The sequence below is a fragment of the Hylobates moloch genome, unplaced genomic scaffold, assembly GCF_009828535.3.
Source record: "Hylobates moloch isolate HMO894 unplaced genomic scaffold, HMol_V3 SCAFFOLD_6, whole genome shotgun sequence".
Classification (NCBI taxonomy): domain Eukaryota; kingdom Metazoa; phylum Chordata; class Mammalia; order Primates; family Hylobatidae; genus Hylobates; species Hylobates moloch.
Window position 1 is genome coordinate 133978680 of NW_026652281.1, and position 19731 is coordinate 133998410.

At 42.4% G+C, this 19731-nt stretch overlaps 1 protein-coding gene across 2 annotated transcripts in view; it reads right to left on the minus strand.

Annotated features, from left to right (window-relative positions):
* TIMD4 (T cell immunoglobulin and mucin domain containing 4) overlaps positions 1-12882 on the minus strand; it is a 41932-nt gene extending 29050 nt beyond the window's left edge. For both annotated transcript variants that reach the window (XM_032155987.2, XM_032155986.2), the window contains exons 1-4: positions 12797-12882; positions 5004-5345; positions 2086-2385; positions 199-279 (exon numbers count right to left, since the gene is read on the minus strand). In XM_032155987.2, coding sequence (XP_032011878.1) covers positions 199-279; positions 2086-2385; positions 5004-5345; positions 12797-12854 — 781 coding nt within the window. In that variant the 5' untranslated portion in view covers positions 12855-12882. The remainder of the gene's footprint in view (positions 1-198; positions 280-2085; positions 2386-5003; positions 5346-12796) is intronic.
* Between the last annotated feature and the right edge of the window lie 6849 nt (positions 12883-19731).

Sequence of the window (19731 nt, forward strand, 5' to 3'; positions counted from 1 at the left end):
TCTCTCTCTCTCTCTCTCTCAGCCACAAGAAGGAACAACCTACAAAGGCTGCCCTGAGGCCAATTTGCTGCAGGGGGATTTTATGGCACAAAAGACCCAAAGAGGTTGTCAGTCATCTGATTCAGCAAGACTTTTAGTAATTTCCTTCTCCTCAGTCCGAGGGGTGAGGGAGGACAGAGAGGGTGAGTGTCTGCACACCTTCGGATGTCAGCAGGACAGTGTCAGCAGAAGCAGACTCAGCACTACTCCAGGAGTCACTGGGGAGGACAGTTTCTGATTCTGGAAGAGAAAAAAGTTGGATAAAAGGCAGCTAAAAAGTAATTATTGTGTTTGTGGTGGGTGGTGGGATTTGGGAATATCTTTTTTTAATTGATTTATTTATTTTTTGAAACAGAGTCTTGCTCTGTCACCCAGGCTGGAGTGCAGTGGCACAGTCTTGGCTCACTTCTGTCTCCACCTCCCAGATTCAAGCGATTCTCCTGCCTCAGCCTCCCGAGTAGCTGGGATTACAGGTACCCGCCACCACGCCTGGCTAATTTTGTATTTTTATTAAGAGACGGGGTTTCACCATGTTGGCTGGGATGGTCTCAAACCCTTGACCTTAAGTGATCCACCTGCCTTGGTCTCCCAAAGTGCTGGGGTTACAGGCATGAGCCACCACACCTGGCCACTTTTTTTTCTAATTTATCTAATTTTTTTAAAGACAAGAGTCTCACTATGTTGTGCAGGCTGGAATTGACTTCTTGGGCTCAAGGGATCCTCCTGCCTCAACCTCCCAAGTAGCTGGGATTACAGGCTCACATCACCATGTTCTAGGGTATTTTTATGGCTGTCTTGGTGCTTCTTTATATATTTCAAGTTTTCTTCAAGGATTGCAAGTAATTTTTAGAATCAAGGAATAGAAACTACAAATGTTGTGTTTTACGGTAGTTATTTATTTTAAAGCCCAAAGGAATAAAAAAATACATACAAGAACTGATTGGTTTAGGGTTCATGGATTTTAGGTGACTATTCAGAGTATAATAGAATTAGCCAATTCAATTTTGTAAAGCTATTTGAATTATCCAAGACTTATTGAGGCAGCTGAAATGTCTAAGAAAGCCTTCAAGCTATCTCATGATTGCTTTCCCAATTCTTACTGCAGAATCAGAGTCTGACATACAGTGACAGCCTTGACAAGCCCCCCTAAGCAATAGAGCAAGTCACTCAGTGAGAGGTACAAGTTGCAGGGTCAAGAATTCCAGGGGAAAAAAAAAGAAACAAAGAAAAGAAACAAGGCTAGAACTAGTTCACCAACAGGGGATATTTTAAAGGCGTCTGGAGGTCTTTCCTCAACCAATCTCTAATGCTCAGGCAGCTACTTAACCCCTGAAAGAATGGAACTGGAGTCTGACCAGGAGTGACCTTTCCTGGTTCTTCAATAAACATCTCTTGCAAGACTCCTTAGAGGTCAATTGGAGAACCCAAAATGCTGACTTTTCAAAAACACAAAGGATAAGGCAGAAGAAAAGAGAAACCATAAAAAAAGAAAAGGAACAGTTTGGTGAAAACACCTCCTTATACACACACACACACACACGTGCACGTGCACACACACACACACACAAATGCCTACTGTTAAGGAGTAAATTGTGTCCCCTCAAAATTCAGATGTTGAAGTGCTAACCCTCAGTACCTTGGATGCAAATGTATATTGAGATAGCGCCTTTAAAGAGATAGTTAAGGTAAAATTAGGTCATACCAATGGACCCTAATCCAATACGACTGGTATTCTTGCAAGAGATTAGGACATAGAAGGACAGACAGAGGGAAGATGGCCACCTGCAAGCCAAGGAGAAAGGACTTAGAAGAAACCAACCCTGCTGACACCTTGACCCTGGACTTGTAGAACCCAGAGCAGTGCGAAAATAAATTTCTGTTGTTTAAGCTACCCAGTCTGCGGTGTTTGTTTGATAGGTCTAGCAAACTAATATACGCATGTGCACATGCACACACTCACACACACACTGAGAGAGAGCAAGTCACTGCGCTGCCTCATTCAGTGAGACAGCTCTGTTGTAAGAAACCCAAGATACATCTGCGTACCTGCAGTGACGATGGACCCTTCCTTAGAAGGCTCAGGAGTCAGAAGACCTGTGGCTGCCTCTGGAAGGGGGCTTGGGGTTGGTGAAGGGCACGTGTTTGCTGTTGTGAAGACGGCAATGGTTGTCATCTGAAGTGGTGTTCTGGTTGTGAGATCGGGTGTGGTCACGACTGTTGTTGGAAGTGCAGCTGGGGTTGTTGTCATTTGTGGGGTGGTGGTGGGGCTCGTTGTTGTTCTGCGTGTGGTGGTAGTTGTTGTTCTGCATGTGGTGGTGGTGGTTGTTCTGTGCGTGGTTGTCGAGGCTGTAACCAACAACAGACATGTCTGGCACCAAGCGGAGATGGAGGAAAAAGAAAATCATGCAAGTATATCTGGGACCCATCCATTTCTGTTGCCCTCACCTGGTCCACTGGCCTGGACCATTGTAATGTCCAGTAAAACTGTGTTTCCTGCCCCCACCCTGACCCGTTCCTTCCAATCTATTCTTCACACATTGGCTACAGTAATCATTTAAAATGTTGGCCAGGTGTGGTGGCTCACACCTGTAATCCCAGCACTTTGGGAGGCCGAGGTGGGAGGATCACTTGAGGTCAGGAGTTTGAGACCAGCCTGGTCAACATGGTGAAACCCTGTCTCTACTAAAAATACAAAAATTAGCTGGGTGTGGTGGCATGCGCCTGTAATCCCAGCTATTCAGGAGGCTGAGGCAGGAGAATCGCTTCAACCTGGGAGGCGGAGGTTGCAGTGAGCTGAGATAACGCCACTGCACTCCAGCCTGGGCAACAGAGTAAGACTCTATCTCAAAAAAAAAAAAAAAAAAATGGCAGATGTAATTATGTCCCTCCCCTGCCTAAATCTTTTACTGGGTACTCCTTGCCCTTAAGATAAAGAACCCAATTCTGCACCTTGGCCTTCAAGCCACAAGCCTCCATTTGACCCCATCTTGCCTTTCTTTCCAATCTCATATCTCCACCCCTGGCTATCACTTTTTCCCACCCAACTGGCATTTCTTTAGCTCTTTGAATACATCAGCAACCTTCCCGCTGCATGAACCTTTGTACCTGCTGCTTCCTATTCTCATTCTTCATGAGGCTGACTCCTACTTAACTCTCATGTCTCAGCTAAAAAGTTACTTCCACAAGGAGGCCATGTAGATTCTCCAATAATGATTAGGCTTTTTTGTTATGTACTCTCATAGTTTACCTCCACAGCCTTTATTGCATTTCATAACTGCACATTTATTTCATTGCTATTGTTTAAAGTCTGTTTATCCCATTAAATTTGAAGCACCATGAGGGAAAATCTGACATTTATTTTGTTTTATGCTCAAATCCAATAACTATCACAGTGTCTTGCATATAGTAGGTGCTCCAAAAACATTGCATGAATGCATAAATGAGTGCATCAAAAGTGAGCTCAAAGTATGCAACCTAGAGTGAGAATGTAGTCTCTTTCAGACAGTAAAGATTGGTTCATACAAACACCACTCACCTCCTAAATATCTGATTTGAGCTTCGTTAGCCACCGTTTATTCTACAAATCTTATCCTCCCTAGAATATGCCAAATTTCCATTGACTCTAATGGACCAGAAAGACACCATTTGTTCCAAGTGAACTTCGAAATGACCTCATAATATATTAGGGTCAAGTATTTTATAAAATAATAGCTGGTTATACCCAACTTGAAAAGAGAAGACTTGAGTGGGAGTCATCTAACTTCAATAAACCTCATTTCTCTCTTCTGCAAAATTGGAATACCTTTTATCTCATAATGTTGCCTTAAGAGAAAGACATACTAATATGTATGTAAGTTCTTAAATTAGAAGCATCTACATCAGTTGGTCTCAAATTTTAGAGTGCATTAAAGTCACCTGAAAACTTAAGAATATAGGCTGGGTGTGGTGGCTCACGCTTGTAATTCCAGCACTTTGGGAGGCCAAGGCAGGTGGATCACTTGAGGTCAGGAGTTCGAGACCAGCCTAGCCAACATGGTGAAACCTCATCTCTACTAAAAATACAAAATTGGCTGGGTGTGGTGCCAGGTGCCTGTAATCCCAGCTACTCGGGAGGCTGAGGCAGGAGAATTGCTTGAACTGGGAAGTAGAGGTTGCAGTGAGATGAAATTGTGCCACTGCACTCCAGCCTGGGCAACAAGAGCAAAACTCTGTCCAAAAAAAAAAAAAGAGAGAGAGAGAATATAGATGTCTAGACTCCTGTCTTCCAAGGTGCCCATCCAGTTAGGAATAGAGCCCAAGGATCCTCCAGGTGACACTGATGCAGGTGGAATACAGAGCTCACTTTGGGAAGCTCCATGCCGGACAAGCCCTAAAGGTAATTATTGTTAGCATTATTCAACCATAGGCTCAACGCAGCTCAAATTTTTGAAGTCCCATCGTATTCCAAATTTCATCAAAAGCAACTGATAGTAACAGAAGAAAGAGATCCTAAAAATTGCTATGACTGTGTCCAAATTTCATGCCCTTTCTCCCCTGCCAGAAGTGGCAAACTGTTGGTTTACTGGTTGAAGGTGACCCCTGAATACATTTTTCTTAGTTCATGCAGTTTTTTTATTATTTTAAAATCTGGCAACTTGTAAAAAATCAACAGAGTTCACATAAAACTTCATAGATCTGAAAACACTGGACCCAAATATCTGCAAGGTGGTAATCCCCTAGATACGTAGCAGCTGCCTCTTCAGATTGACCCTGCAATTCACGAGTTCCCTTTCCACCTTCCACTCATTGCTGTGGCTGCTTTTGTGTTTACCTGCCTACTTCAAACCACGGCACTTTATTTCAAATTCAATCTTCCCACTCACTGTGAAAGCAACTCCAACCTCTTCACCACCAGCCACTGATCCCATTATCCATTAACCACTAAATCTCTCCTTCCACAGACATGAGGCCCTTCACGTGCTTACCTCTCTGTAGATTCAGGCGCACGTTTATCTTTACATCGTTGAACCAGCCAGGCACCTCTATGCGGCAGCAGTACACACCGCTGTCACTTTCTCTGGGGTTTAAGATGGTCAAGGAGACATCACCTCTCCGGATAGTCCCCTGAAGTCTGTATTTTGCTGACTTTCTTGAGGTCACCCTCACTCCATCAGTGCGGATGAGCGCCTCCTTGCAACCGGAGTAGGGGCACTGGTCTTTCCCCCAGCACATGCTGTTGCTATTGTGAGACCAGGATGAGTACAGACAGGGCAAAGTCACCTGGTGACCCAAAACCTCCGTCACAACAGTCTCTGAAGTGACTGGTGCTGCAAGGAAAAATGCAAAATTTAGGTCATGCAGTACTGAAATCTCTCAAATATGCTACATAGTTTTTGTGCTAATAGATGCTTCCAGGAAGATGAAGAGAGCTGTAGTCTATGTTTTTTTTTCTTTCTTTCCTTTTTTTTTTTTTTTTGATACAGGGTCTTGCTTTGTCACCCTGGCTGGAGTGCAGTGGTGCCATCATGGCTTACTACAGCCTCAACCTCCCAGACTCAATCCATCCTCCCACCTCAGCCTTCTGAGTAGCTGGGACCACAGGTGCGTGGCAGCATTCCCAGCTGATTTTTGTGTTTCTTTTGTACAGACTGGGTTTCCCATGTTGCCCGGCTTATGTGGTTCTTCAGCGTAAGTTTTGATGTTCCTTGCTGTGCTCCTGTGCTCCTAACTCCACATGATTCTATCCCCTAAGTGGAATCAGGTGACCAGTTGAGTCTCTAACCATGGCAAGACTTTTTGCTGATTTAAATACTCCGATTTGAGTTATATTCGCTAACCAGTAAACTCTCACATGAAAAATCCTGACCTTATAACTCAATTTCACTTTTTCATATAATCAGGTGGGCTGTTTTCCACAAATAGATATTGTGAACTACAGACTTAAAAGCTTCAAATGGCTGGGCACGGTGGCTCATGCCTGTAATCCCAGCACTTTGGGAGGCCTAGGTGGGCGGATCACAAGGTCAGGAGATCGAGACCATCCTGGCTAACACGGTGAAACCCCATCTCTACTAAAAATACAAAAAATTAGCCGGGTGTGGTGGTGGGCGCCTATAGTCCCAGCTACTCAGGAGGCTGAGGCAGGAGAACGGCGTGTACCCAGGAGGCAGAGCTTGCAGTGAGCTGAGATCATGCCACTGCACTCCAGCCTGGGCAACAGAGTGAGACTCGATCTCAAAAAAAAAAAAAAGAAAAAAGAAAAAAAGCTTCAAATGGGTCTCCCAATCCAGAGAGTGCTATGAGAGAAAGATAGGCTGTAAAACTGTATTCCATTTCCTTCTCTCCTTTCAGTGGAAATTACTAGAATTGGAAATTACTTGCTTTGGACTATTTGTTTGCTGTTAGATAATATGAAGTTAGGTGGAGTTCATGGACTATTTGTTTTTAATGGACAAATAATAATTGTGTATATTTATAGGACACAATGTGATGTTCTGATATACATATACATCATAGAAGGATTCAATCAAGCTAATTAACATATCCATCGCCTTACCAACTTAACAAATTTTTGTGGCAAGAACATTAAAAATCTATTAGCAATTTTGAAATATACAACACATGATTAATTACTGTGGTCACCATGCAGTGCAATAGATCACTAAAACTTAGTCCTTCAGTCTAACTGAAATTTTGTACCTTTTAATCAACATCTCCCCTTTCACTATCCCACCCACTCACCCACCCCCCAGCCTCTGGTAACCACCTTTCTACTGTTTCTGTGGGATTAACATTTTTAGATTCTGCATATAAGTGAGATCTTGTATTTGTCTTTCTATGCCTCGCTTATTTCACTTTGCAGCATGTATTTTTTGTTAATGTTAGAGCTAGAAGGAACCACAGGAATTATCTAAAATGGCAGCTGTGCCATAAAAAAAAAAATGCTGGAGGGTAAGTTTTACTGCATCAGCTACTTGAGATGGAATGTTTCTCCCTTTCTAAAATGAAGCATGAGTGTGTTCTAACCACTTGTACTCATTAGCATGACCTAGGGAGCTTGTTAAAAATACATAGTTTATTGCCCAAACCTGAGCCTGAATCCCTGAGGCCAAGGCCAGTGCATATGTACTTGAATCAAGTTCTCCAGGCCACTTTGATGTAGTTGACTACACTTCTAGTGTTTGAGAACCACTAGACAAGCTCCTCTAAGATTCCTTTCATCTCTGATCATCTGCAAAACATTTTCATTGTTAAAGATGTTAAGCCCATTGGTTTAATTGTGCATCAGAGATTATTCTAAACCATTTCCCTCCCCAAAAATGCTATTGAAGTGAAAGCCAGGCAGGCTGTAGATCTCAGATTGTTGAGACCACACCCTGCTCCCCCTTGGGTACCTGGGTCCCTGCTCATTGTTTTCTCCGAGGCACCCTCCTGTGAGATTCTCCGTTCACTAACTTTGCTGACTTAGTTGGCTAAGTTATAGAAGGCATGGCCAGCAGTGCTGTGCTCCTCCCTGACTCAGCTGGCAGTAACATCCAGGCATTCCTCTCTCTAGGAGAAGGTGGCCATGAGCCCTAAGAGTCACCCATATGGTAAGCAAGACTATGTGCTTCTGGGGTTTTTCACAGTTGGCTTGTTTTTTTTTTAAGACAGTCTCATTCTGTCACCTAGGCTGAAGCGCAGTGGCACAATCTCGGCTCACTGCAACCTCCGGTTGTTCTTATGATAAAAGATGACTCCCTGAACAATGAGAACTCATGGACACAAGAAGGGGAACATCACACTCCGGGGACTGTTGTGGGGTGGGGGGAGGGGGGAGGGACAGCATTAGGAGATACACCTAATGCTAAATGACGAGTTAATGGGTGCAGGAAATCAACATGGCACATGGATACATATGTAACAAACCTGCACATTGTGCACATGTACCCTAAAACCCTAAAGTATAATAAAAAAAAAATTATGGAAAAAATAAATAAATAAATTAAAAAAAAAAAAAAGATGATTCCCAATTCGGACCAGCCTGCAGCCTCCCCCGAATTTAGTCTCTTCACTTTGCCACAGTGGAAATGTTTCACAGATTATAAATGAAGTGAGAGGCTGGGCACAGTGGCTCATGCCTGTAATCCCAGCACTTTAGGAGGCAGAGGCTGGCAGATCACCTGAGGTCAGGAGTTCAAGACCAGCCTGGCTAACATGGTGAAACACCATATCTACAAAAATACAAAAAATAGCTGGGCATGATGGTGGGTGCCTGTAAACCCAGCTACTTGGGAGGCTGAGGCAGGAGAATTGCTGGAACCCAGGAGGCCGAGGTTGCAGTGAGGCGAGATTGCGCCATTGCACTCCAGCCTGGGTGACACAGTGAGACTCTGTCTCAAAAGAAAAAAAGAAAAAAGAAAAATAAAAAAGTGAATGCAGTGGGAAGTCCATTTTGCCTCCCATGAATCCAGGAGAAAAATAAGAAGTTAATTGTCATCACCCTCAGCTATGTTAACATCATAGAACATATGCACCTAAAATTAATAACTACTAAAATATGAACTTAGCCAAGTGTGGTGGCACATGCCTACAGTCCCAGCTACTCGGGAGGCTGAGGCAGGAGGATGGCTTGAACCCAGGAGTTTGAGGCTGCAGTGAGCTATGATCGTATCACTGTTCTCCAGCCTGGGCAACAAAGCAAGACTGCCTCCAATTCAAGAAAGAAAAAAGAAAAAATAGATGACACCAAACTCATTGTGTCAGTTAACCCCAGGATCAGAGAAAAGCGATTGGAATTGGGGATAGCAGTCCAAAGGGCATTCGGCTTTATAACATTTTAATTTTTTCACCAGGAGTGTTTCTGTGTTATTCATCTTATTAAAAATGCATATAAGAAAAGGAAGCAGGCGTTGAGTATGGCAGGAAAAACATCCATTAAGCTCACATTATAAACCCCATTCTGCCATTTACTGCTTTTGTGTTGTCGGAGGAAAGCCATGATAATCCTGACCTCATTATCGTCACAAAGCGAAGGGGATAATACTCACCTCAGAAATGGTTCTGAGGTCCACATGAAGAAGCGGAGTATCAAATGCCACGTGAAATTAGCAAAGTATTAATATGAGTAACCAAGGACATTAGAATTTAGAAATAAGACAAAAAATGTTTCCTGTCTGTTGTAAAAGTATGCCTGAGTAAAGCAATTGTTGGTATCAAACCAGTTTCACTTCTGTGGAGCTACCTGGAATGGTGGATACAACCTAGGTCCTTATGCCAGCTTGGTTCCTTCCATAGCTGGTGAGCTTAAGCAAGGCTGGCCCTTCCCTAATCTGAGTCTCAAAATCACCATCTACAGAGTGAAGGGCATCTTTTAAGAGTACATCCAGCTCTGATCCTTGGTGATTCTGAGCAGTCACTCTCTTTTAAGTTGGTTATCTTAGAAAAGTCACATATAGGCTGGGTGTGGTGGCTGACAGCTGTAATCCCAGCACTTTGGGAGGCTGATACAGGTGGATCACTTGAGGTCAGGAGTTCAAGACCAGCCTGGCCAAATATGGTGAAACCCTGTCTCTACTAAAAAATACAAAAAATTAGCCAGCTGTGGTGATGGGCGGCACCTACAATCCTAGCTACTTGGGAGGCTGAGGCAGGAGAATTGCTTGAGCCTGGGAGGCAGAAGTTGCAGTGAGCCGAGATTGCACCACTGCACTCCAGCCTAGGCATTGGAGTAAGACTCTGTCTCAAAAAAACCCAAAAATATTTTGAAAAACAAAAGAAAAAAGAAAAGGCACCTATGAAAAAAACAAAATAAAACAAAAAACAGCTCACCAGGTGCTGCCTCCTTCAAGCAGGAATCGAAAATCCCCCTCAACCAGTGTCCTGCCAGTAGCAGGACATGTAGACATAGACCCCTGCAACTTTCAACCTAGCAAAATCCTCCAAACCTCAAGTTTCCGAGATAAGACAAAGACAGTAAAAAAAAAAAAAAATTGATGAAAAGGCAGATGGTAGTTTTCTTACATCCAAACAAACCCATACCAAACCCAAAATATAAGTGTGATAGTGACAGGGACTGCTTTCATTCTGTACATTGTTTTTTTCTTCCTTTTTTTTTTTTTTGAGACAGAGTCTCACTCTGTCACCCAGGCTGGAGTGCAGTGGTGCGATCTCGGCTTACTGCAACCTCTGCCTCTCAAGTTCAAGCGATTCTCCTGCCTCAGCCTCCCGAGTAGCTGGGATTACAGGCACATGTCACCATGCCTTGTTAATTTTTGTATTTTTAGTGGAGACGGGGTTTCACCATGTTGGCCAGGCTGGTCGCAAATTCCTGACCTCAGGTGATCCACTTGCCTCGGCCTCCCAAAATACCAGGATTATAGGCATGAGCCACCACGCCCAGCCTGTAGATTGTTTCCTCAGTGCCTATAATGTATCAAGCGTGGAACTAGGTGCTGGAATATAACAAGCCACAAAGCAAACCTGGCCTGCCCTCATGGGGCCTGCAGAGTACCTAGGAAGAGAGTCAAGTGAATGAGCATTTGCTATAGAGTGACAAGTTTGCAGATGCAGGAACTCCAAGGAGGATGAGAACTCATAGAAGAAACACCTAAACTAGTCCAGAGGCTACGGGGTAGCCAGGAAAAGCATGGCTTAAGTAGTGACCTGAGGATGTATGCCACTACGGAGGAAAGAAAAGCAGAGAGAATAGTATAATATGAGTTTGAGAGGTGAGGAAATAGTTTGTTTTCCTTCAAATGTGGGTATTTTCTCATGAACCATGTTGGAAAGGTTTCTGCACGTACAAAGAGCCAAGAGGTAGAAGAAAAATTCTTTAACATCGCTAATCACTGGGGAAATGCAAATCCAAACCACAATGAGATATCACTTCATTTCTGTTAAAATGGCTACTATCAAAAAGACAGAAAGCAACCATGGCTGGCGAGGACGCAAAGAAAGAGGAACTCTCATACACTCTTGGTGGGAATGTAAATTACTACAGCCATTATGGGAAACAGTATGGTGATTCCTTAAAAAACTAAAAATAGAATTACCATATGATCCAACAATCCCACTACTGGGGATATATCCCAAAGAAAGGAAATCAATTAAAGAGATATTTACACTCCCATGTTTATTACAGCACTATGCACGATAGCCGAGATATAGGATCAACCTAAATGTCCATCAATGAATGAATGGATAAAAAAAATGTGGTATATGGCCAGGTGCTATGACTCATGCCTGTAATCCCAGCACTTTGGGAGGCCGAGGCGGGTGGATCGCCTGAGGTCAGGAGTTCAAGACCAGCCTGACCAATATGGTGAAACTCCATCTCCACTAAAATTACAAAAATTAGCCAGGCATGGTGGCTGGCGCCTATAGTCTTGGCTACTTGGGAGGCTGAGGCAGAAGATGCCTGAACCCAGGAGGTGGAGGTTGAAGTCAGCTGAGATCGCGCCACTGCACTCCAGCCTGGTGACAGAGCAAGACTCAGACTCAAAAAAAGAAAAAAACAAAAAAATGTGGTATATAAACACAGTAGAATATTCAGCCATAAAAAAGAATGAAGCTGTCATTTGCAACAAAATGGATGGAAACAGAGTTTATTAATATTATGTTAAGTTAAATAAGCTAGGCACAGAAAGGCAAATATTGCATGTTCCCACTCATACATGAGAGCTAAAAAAGTTGATCTCATGAAAGTGGAGAATAGAATGATAGTCACTGGAGTCTACAAAGGATAGGGGAAAAGGGGTATGAAGAAGGGCAGGTTAATGGGTACAAAATACAGTTAGAACACGTGGAAAAAGGGAAAAAATACAATTAAATAGAAGAAATAAGTCCTAGTGTTTGATAGCATAGTAGGGTGTCTATCGTTATTAATAATTGCTTGTGTATTTCAAAATAACTAGAAGAGAACATTTGAAATGTTCTCAGCACAAAGAAATTTAAATGTTTCAAGAAATGAATATCCCAATTACCCTGATTCGATCATTGTACATTGTATGTATATATCAAAGTAACACACATGTAGCCCATAAATATGTATAGTTATTATGTATCCATTTAAAAAAACATGGACTTTTGTAAAACTGCAAGGGCCATTCAATATTATCTTGTCCTAGAAGCATAGATTGTGACAACTGGTCATTTAAAAAGCCAGGTCTCTCATTTCAAATATGGGAGAGCCATAGCAATTTAGACATATTCGCAGTGTCAACTTAGTGCCCGAGACGCAGCTGCAGCGCAGGCAAGAACACTTGGCTCTATATCACCAGGATGCAAAGAACTTCACTGGAAACTGAGTGTGTACATTTGCATCATCCAAAACCCAAAAACAATGTGCAGAAAAGAAACCTTACCATAAAGCCTCACCCCAGCAAAACAAAACAAAAAGCAAACAAACACTTCTAAAAACAGAGGGAATTATAAGAATTATCACAACTCTCACCAGAACAAATTCTCTGGCTTATTGATTATATGAATAACATCCATAGAGGAAATCTCTTTTCCCCAGTTTATCTGACCACTTATTTCCGTGTTTCTTCTTCAGTTGCCATTTCCAATATAAGCCCAAATTACCCCAGCCTAAAACCCCCAGACCAGTCTGGATAAACCTCTGCATAACAAGGCAGGACAGAGACCCTCCACAGAAGGAAGCCTGGTAGGGAGAGGGGAGGGATACAGAAATGAAGTGAGCTTCTGCTTTACTGAGGCCCAAACCAGTGCTTGGAAATCCATCACACAATAGCAAGTCCTCTGGGAACTTCTACGTAGAAGGTTTCAGAACACTTACTCAGGTAAAGCCACCAAAACTCAATCACCAGCCAGAGAATGAGAGGTTCTTTGGACATTTTGACGGTTGACCGGACCCAGGAGTCTGTCTATCTATCCAAAGCGCAACCTCTTATATCCCAGTTAATGCTGACAGGGTGGGACTCTTTAGTTTCATTTCTCTTTTTGCCTCATAATCTTCCCTTTCTCCTGTCCTACATGGCTTCCCCCAATGGGCGATGCATGATGAAATGTGCTGAGCTCTTTTCTCCTGGTGACTAGTGTGTGTGTGGAGGGATGGCGTGGACATACTTGTGCTTCTTTGTCCATGTGTATAGTGAGTTTCCTATATGTGCACGAGCATCCATGCATGTGCTGGCGCAAATATGCCTGTATAACCTGTGCACATGCCACAGTTGTCCCAACTGCTGTACAGCCTGTCACAAAATGCAATTGACTCTTCACACTGTCAAGTGTTTCCGTGTAGATTCCTCATGGGGCCAAAGCATAGTTAGACTGAAAGTTGCCTCCATTCCCATTCGAGGTTCTCCCTCACCTGTCCCCTGGCCTCCTTGCCCTAATAATGGAGAAAGAAAGTGAGGACAGGCACAGTGGCTCACACCTGTAATCCTAGCACTTAGGGAGGCTGAGATGGGAGGATTGCTTGAGGCCAGGAGTTTGAGACCAGCCTGATCAACATAGCGAAACCCCACCTCAATTTTTTATTTTAAAAAAAAAGTTTAATAAAAAAATTAATTTTTTTTTAAGTTTTAGGAAGACACTGAAGCCCATAACTTCCTGATTCCAAAGCTTATGATTAATCACTACATTGTCCTTTGACCTGTGACCCTTTGGGTATCGTGTCCATATGATGAGGCCTAAGAATTCAAAAACGTTCTAGATTTTTAAAAATCCTCAATTGATTGTAACTAGCCAACAATCCTCAAACATTCAACATTGCTTCTACTGAAGGTATCAATGAAAAATCTAAATATCAGGTGAGGTTCTAGACCCAGAGAAGCCAGACTAACATAGGCAGGGATGAAAATAAGGGGATTCAGAGAGAATCTTCCCACTGAATGCCCACAGAACCAAGGGATCCTTTCCCCATTCCCCATTCTATCCCCAGGAAACTGGAGGATTTAATCTCTGGATAAACTAAGTGGTCTCAATAAAATATTTTCAGATATTTATAGTTTTGAGTTTTCCCCAACAAAACCACTCAACCCTCCTTCAATAAGTTCATCAGTGTATGAGCTTCAGCCATGCATGCAAAACTTTTAATTAGTTTTTAGTGTCCCTTTCAGATATGAACAGATAACCAGGGATCATCAGATATTTGAGGAAAGCATTTAACATAAAAAAGAGACAAAAATAACAGGGAGAGCTAAAGAGAACTTCAAAAACTTTTTAAAAAGCTAATATTTTCTCAGAAAGAAAGATTTTACATTCATGAAAAAGAACAGACGTTATAAAAATGTCCCGAGTTTTGTGGAAGGTTTGAAAAATAAAGTTAAGAAAAGTTGTTAGAAAGTATAACCATCTACAAAGTCAAAGGACTAGGATTGTTTCAGAACATAAAAAGAAAATAGAGGAGAGGAAATTACTAAAGAAATGATAAAGGAAAGACTCTTGTAACTAAAGGAGGTGACTCTCAGTATTGAGAGGGTCAATCAAATGCTAAACTCAATGAATAAAAATATCCCCACAAAGCAAGACATTATCATGTAATATGAGAACATAAGACATAAAGAAAAGATATGAAAAGACTCCAGAGAGAAAGAACAACATATTGCACTGAATGGATTTGGAAATAGAATGGCATTGGTGTTCCAAACAACAAAGCTAGAAAATATTGCATGAATGCCTTCAAAATTCAGAGCGAAGGCCGAGTGTGGTGGCTCACATCTGTAATCCCAGCACTTTGAGAGGCCAAGAAGGGTGGATCACTTGAGTCCAGGAGTTCCAGACTAGCCTGGGCAACATGGTAAAAACCTGTATCAGCCGGGCACGGCGGCTCATGCCTGTAATCCCAGCACTTTGGGAGGTCAAGACGGGCAGATCATTTGAGGTCAGGAGTTCAAGACAAGTCCGGGCAACATGGCAAAACCCGGTCTCTACCAAAAATACAAAAATTAGCTGGATGTGGTGGTGCATGCCTGTAATCTTAGCTACTTGGGAGGCTGAGGCAGGAGAATCACTTGAACCCAGGAGGCAGACGTTGCAGTGAGCTGAGATTGAGCTACTGCACTCCATCCTGGGTGACAGAATGAGACTCCATCCAAAAAAAAAAGAGGAAAAGAAAATCTGTATCTGCCAAAAATACAAAAAATTGGCCAGGTGTGGTGATGCGCACCTGTGGTCCCAGCTACTCCAGAGGCTGAGGTGGGAGGATTGCTTGAGCCCGCGAGGTGAAGGTTGTAGTGAGCTGAGATTGTGCCACTGCACTCCAGCCTGGAAAACAGACAGAGAACCTGTGTCCAAAAAAAAAATCCAGAGGAGAAATTTATTTTCAACCTAGAATCCTACTCGCAGACAATCTATTTCTCAAATGTAAGAGCATAATAAAGGCCTTTTTGGACACAGATTCAAAATTTACTTATTATACTTCCTTTCCTAGGAAGTTATGGAAGGGAAATCTGTAGCAAAACAGGAGAAATAACCAGGAAACAGAAAGTCATGGGGTCCAGAACACACGACATCTAACTCCAGGGAAGAAAAATTTCACAAAGAAAACTGCAGAACAGACCTAGAGGGGAACTGTTTCACTGCATCACAAACCACCCCAAAACCTAGTGCCTGAAGTATGTACTTTTCATGATTCCCTGGGATGACAGTGTTCAGTTGGGTAGCTCTCACTCAGTGACAGTGGCTATCTCAAGACTAGATTGGACTATTTGTCCAAGATAACTTTCTCACTCACATGACTGATCATCCAAAATGACATTTTTAGCTGGACTCCTATGTCTAGCAAATTAACAGAATGACTAGAAGAGGTAGGGGCTGGACTGACAACTCTCTCTCTCCACATGACCTTTCTACATGGCAGCTTGGGCTTCCTTACAGTATGGTGGTCTCAGAGTAGCTGGATTTTTTACATAGGATCTGGCTTTCTCAAAAATTAGCATTCCAACATGCTCAGGAATAATCCACAAAGGTTCTTATGACCTAGCCTTAGGTGACATTCTGTATCATTTTTACAGTATTCTATTGGTCAAAAGGCAAATTATAAAGCCATCTCAGAGAATTCAAGTGGAGGGAGCAATACAAGGATGTGAATGCGAGGAAGTGTGGTTCATTGGAGTGGTAGGGGAAGCATCTTTGGAGAATAATTACTTTAATAACCACCTCAGGCTGGGGCAGAAGAGCAGAGGAATAAGCCTTGGGGTGGTGGTAGTGAGTGTCACGAATAAGCTCATGTACTTAGGTATTTTGAAAATAACTTTGATAGGTGTTTGGCAGATATGATGGAATACTTGGGATGAATTTTTTTTGTGTGTGTGACAGGGTCTTGCTCTGTTGCCCAGGCTGGAGTGCACTGGTATGAACATGGCTTAGTAAAGCCTCAACCTACAGGCTCAAGCAATCCTGTTGCCCCAGCCTCCCAAGTAGCTGGAACCACAGGTGGGTGCCTCCACGCCCAGCTAATTTGTTTAAATTTCTGTAGAGGCAGGATCTTGCCATGTTGCCCAGGCTGGTCTCAAACTCCTGGTCTCAAGTGATCCTCCCATCTCAGCCTCCCAAAGTGCTGGGATTACAGGCATGAGCCACTGCCCACAGCCATGGGATGAATTTTTGATGGATACTTGGGAAATTAAGAAAAAAAAAAAAAAAAAACAATGAAGACTGGGTGCAGTGGCTCACACCTGTAATCCCAGCACTTTGGGAGGCAGAGGCAGATGGATCACTTGAGGTCAGGAGTTCCAGACCAGCCTGGCCAACATGGAGAAACCCCATCTCTACTAAAAATACAAAAAGTTGCTGAGTGCAGTGGCACATGCCTGTAATCCCAGCTACTTGGGAGGCTGAGGTGGGAGAATCCCTTGAACCGGGGAGGTGGTGGTTGCAGTGAGCCAAGATCATGCCACTGCACTCCAGCTGGGGCGACAGGGCGAGACTCCGTCTCAAAATAACAAACAAACAAACAAAAAATGAGATAATTATTACAACCAGGAAAGATAAAATTTTGTATGAGGAAATAAATGTAATTATGGTGCATTTGCTAAGTGTGAAAAATATTAATAGTTACATGCTGATAATAATGTAAAATCTGGCTACTGGCTTAATACACAATTTTTATTTTTATTTATTTATTTTTTCGACACAGGGTCTCGCTCTGTCGCCCAAGCTGGAGTGCAGTGGTGCGATCTTGGCTCACTGCATGGAATACTTGGGACGAATCTCTGCCTCCAGGGTGCAAGAGATTCATGCCTCAGCCTCTCAAGTAGCTGAGATTACAGTCATGCACTACAACACCTGGCTAATTTTTGTATTTTTAGTAGAGATGAGATTTCGCCATGTTGGCCAGGCTGGTCTCAAACTCCTGGCCTCAAGTGGTCTGCCTGCCTCAGCCTCCCAAAGTGCTGGGATTACAGGAATGAGCCACTGTGCCCCAACTTAACACATAATTTTGATTTGACTACACTGGAAAAAATTGGTAGAAAAGAAGCGGGGTTGGGGTGTAAGAAAGCCAAAGTCTATTCACATTTACAGGGAGTCAACAAATAGTGTCTCAAATTGGTCAATCAGACAATACCAGCATAAAGACACTATGAGTAATATGAAGGTAAAAACCAGAAGAACAAGCTCAAAAGAGTTTAATGCAAAGAAGTGGGAAAGCAATTCACTATTTTTTTAGTTATAAACCTTTTACAACTTGACTATTAAAAATGCATATATTGAGGCTGGGTATGGTGGCTCATGCCTATAATCCCAGTACTTTTGGAGGCCAAGGTGGGCAGATCACTTGGGGCCAGGAGTTCGAGACCAGCCTGGCCAACATGGAAAAACCCTGTCTCTACTAAAAATACAAAAATTAGCTTGATGTGGTGGTGGGAGCCTGTAATCCCAGCCACTCGGGAAACTGAGGTGGGAGGATCTCTTGAACCTGGGAGGCAGAGGTTGCAGTGAGCTGAGATCGCACCACTGCGCTCCAGCCTGGGCAACAGAGGGAGACTGTCTCAAAACTAAATAAATAAATAAATAAATAAATAAAATAAAATAAAATAAAATGGCTATATTGAGCATACCTAGCACCCACATCTTAATTCCTAATTCCATCCTCCCATAAGAAGAACCAGGGCTTCTTGGAGAAATGGCTGATTCTAGTACTGAGGTGAAAAACATATGGAATGAGCCTGGAGCATCCTGCAATGTCAGCAAGAAAGTGCTTAAAAAAAAAAAAAAAAAGAAGAAGAAGAAAAGAAAAGAAAAGAAAAAAAAATCCCACAGTGATGAGATTATTTTAAAGGGCAAAGGAGATTATCAAAAGAGCTTCCAAAAAGCTTTGGCTCCACCTCAAAGCTGGAACAACCTGAGCAACAAAATAAATAAAAGAATACTGGATTATAATCCAAAGTATAAAATAAGTATCTGAGCCCATACTGACAGAAGTAAATTATTGAATCCATAAATAAGTAGGGGAGAATAGACAAATCTTCTTCCCAGAAGCATTATAAATAATTTATGTAGATACTCCCCACTCAAGGAGATAAAGCCTAACTCCCCACTCTTTCAGTGTGACTTCTTTCAAAAAAATACAATGGGGAGTGGTGGGGCAGAAGTAGCTTTGCAGTAGAGAAAACTGACAAATACTACCTCAGGCAGGCGATCAAGGTCAACATCAACAATAAGTTGAGTTCATAATATGTACCCTTGACATGATGTAATATAAGGGTCACTTTACCTCTGTGGACTTCCTCCTCAAAACCCATGACATTGAATCATGAAGAAAACAGGCAAAGTGAGGTGGCTCACACCTGTAATCCCAGCACTTTGGGAGGCTGAGGCAAGAGGATCACTTGAGCTCAGGAGTTCAAGACCAGCCTGGCCAACATAGTGAGATATTGTCTCTATTTTTAAAAGATAAATTAAATAAATAAATAATAAACATAATGTAGTATCCCAGGTGGGGTCTTGGAACAGATAAAGGCCATTAGCTAAAAAGTAAGAAAATATAAATAAAGTATGGATTTTAGATGATAATAATAATGTACCAACCTTGATTCATTTATTTGATTTGATTTGATTGTTATTATTATTTTTTGAGACAGAGTCTCGCTCTGTTGCCCAGGCTGGAGTGCAGTAGCATGATCTCGGCTCACTGCAACCTCTGCCTCCTGGGTTCGAGTGATTCTTCTGCCTCAGCCTCCCAAGTAGCTGGGATTACAGGCACCTGCCACCATGCCTGACTAATTGTTTGTATTTTTAGTAGAGACGGGTTTTCACCACATTGGCCAGGCTGGTCTTGAACTCCTGACCTCAAGCAATCCACCCACCTTGGCCTCTCAAAGTGCTAGGATTACAGGCGTGAGCCACCACGCCAGGCAGGTTCATTAATTTTAATAAATATATCACACTAATATAAGATGTTAATAATAGGGGAAACAGGTGTATGGTACATAAGAACTCTGTTGTATTATCTTTGATTTTTCTGTAAATCTAAAACTGTTTTAAAATAAAGTACATTTTTTAAAATGCACATATTGCTTTGTTTTAGGAATGTAAATGTTAAAAGTAATCTAGTATCTGCAGGGGTCAAACACTGGAAAAAGAGACTAAACTTGGTTGTCTCTTCCTACGTTAGAGTCCATGATCAAGCTTCAGAATAGTCACAGACATCCTAATATTTGATGCTCAGTTTTTATTAAAGCATATTATTGAGAGAGTCCAAAACAGTGCTGGATATTTCATGTCTTTGCCCCCTTCATTCTCTGCATTTGGAGGTTTGCCTCTGGA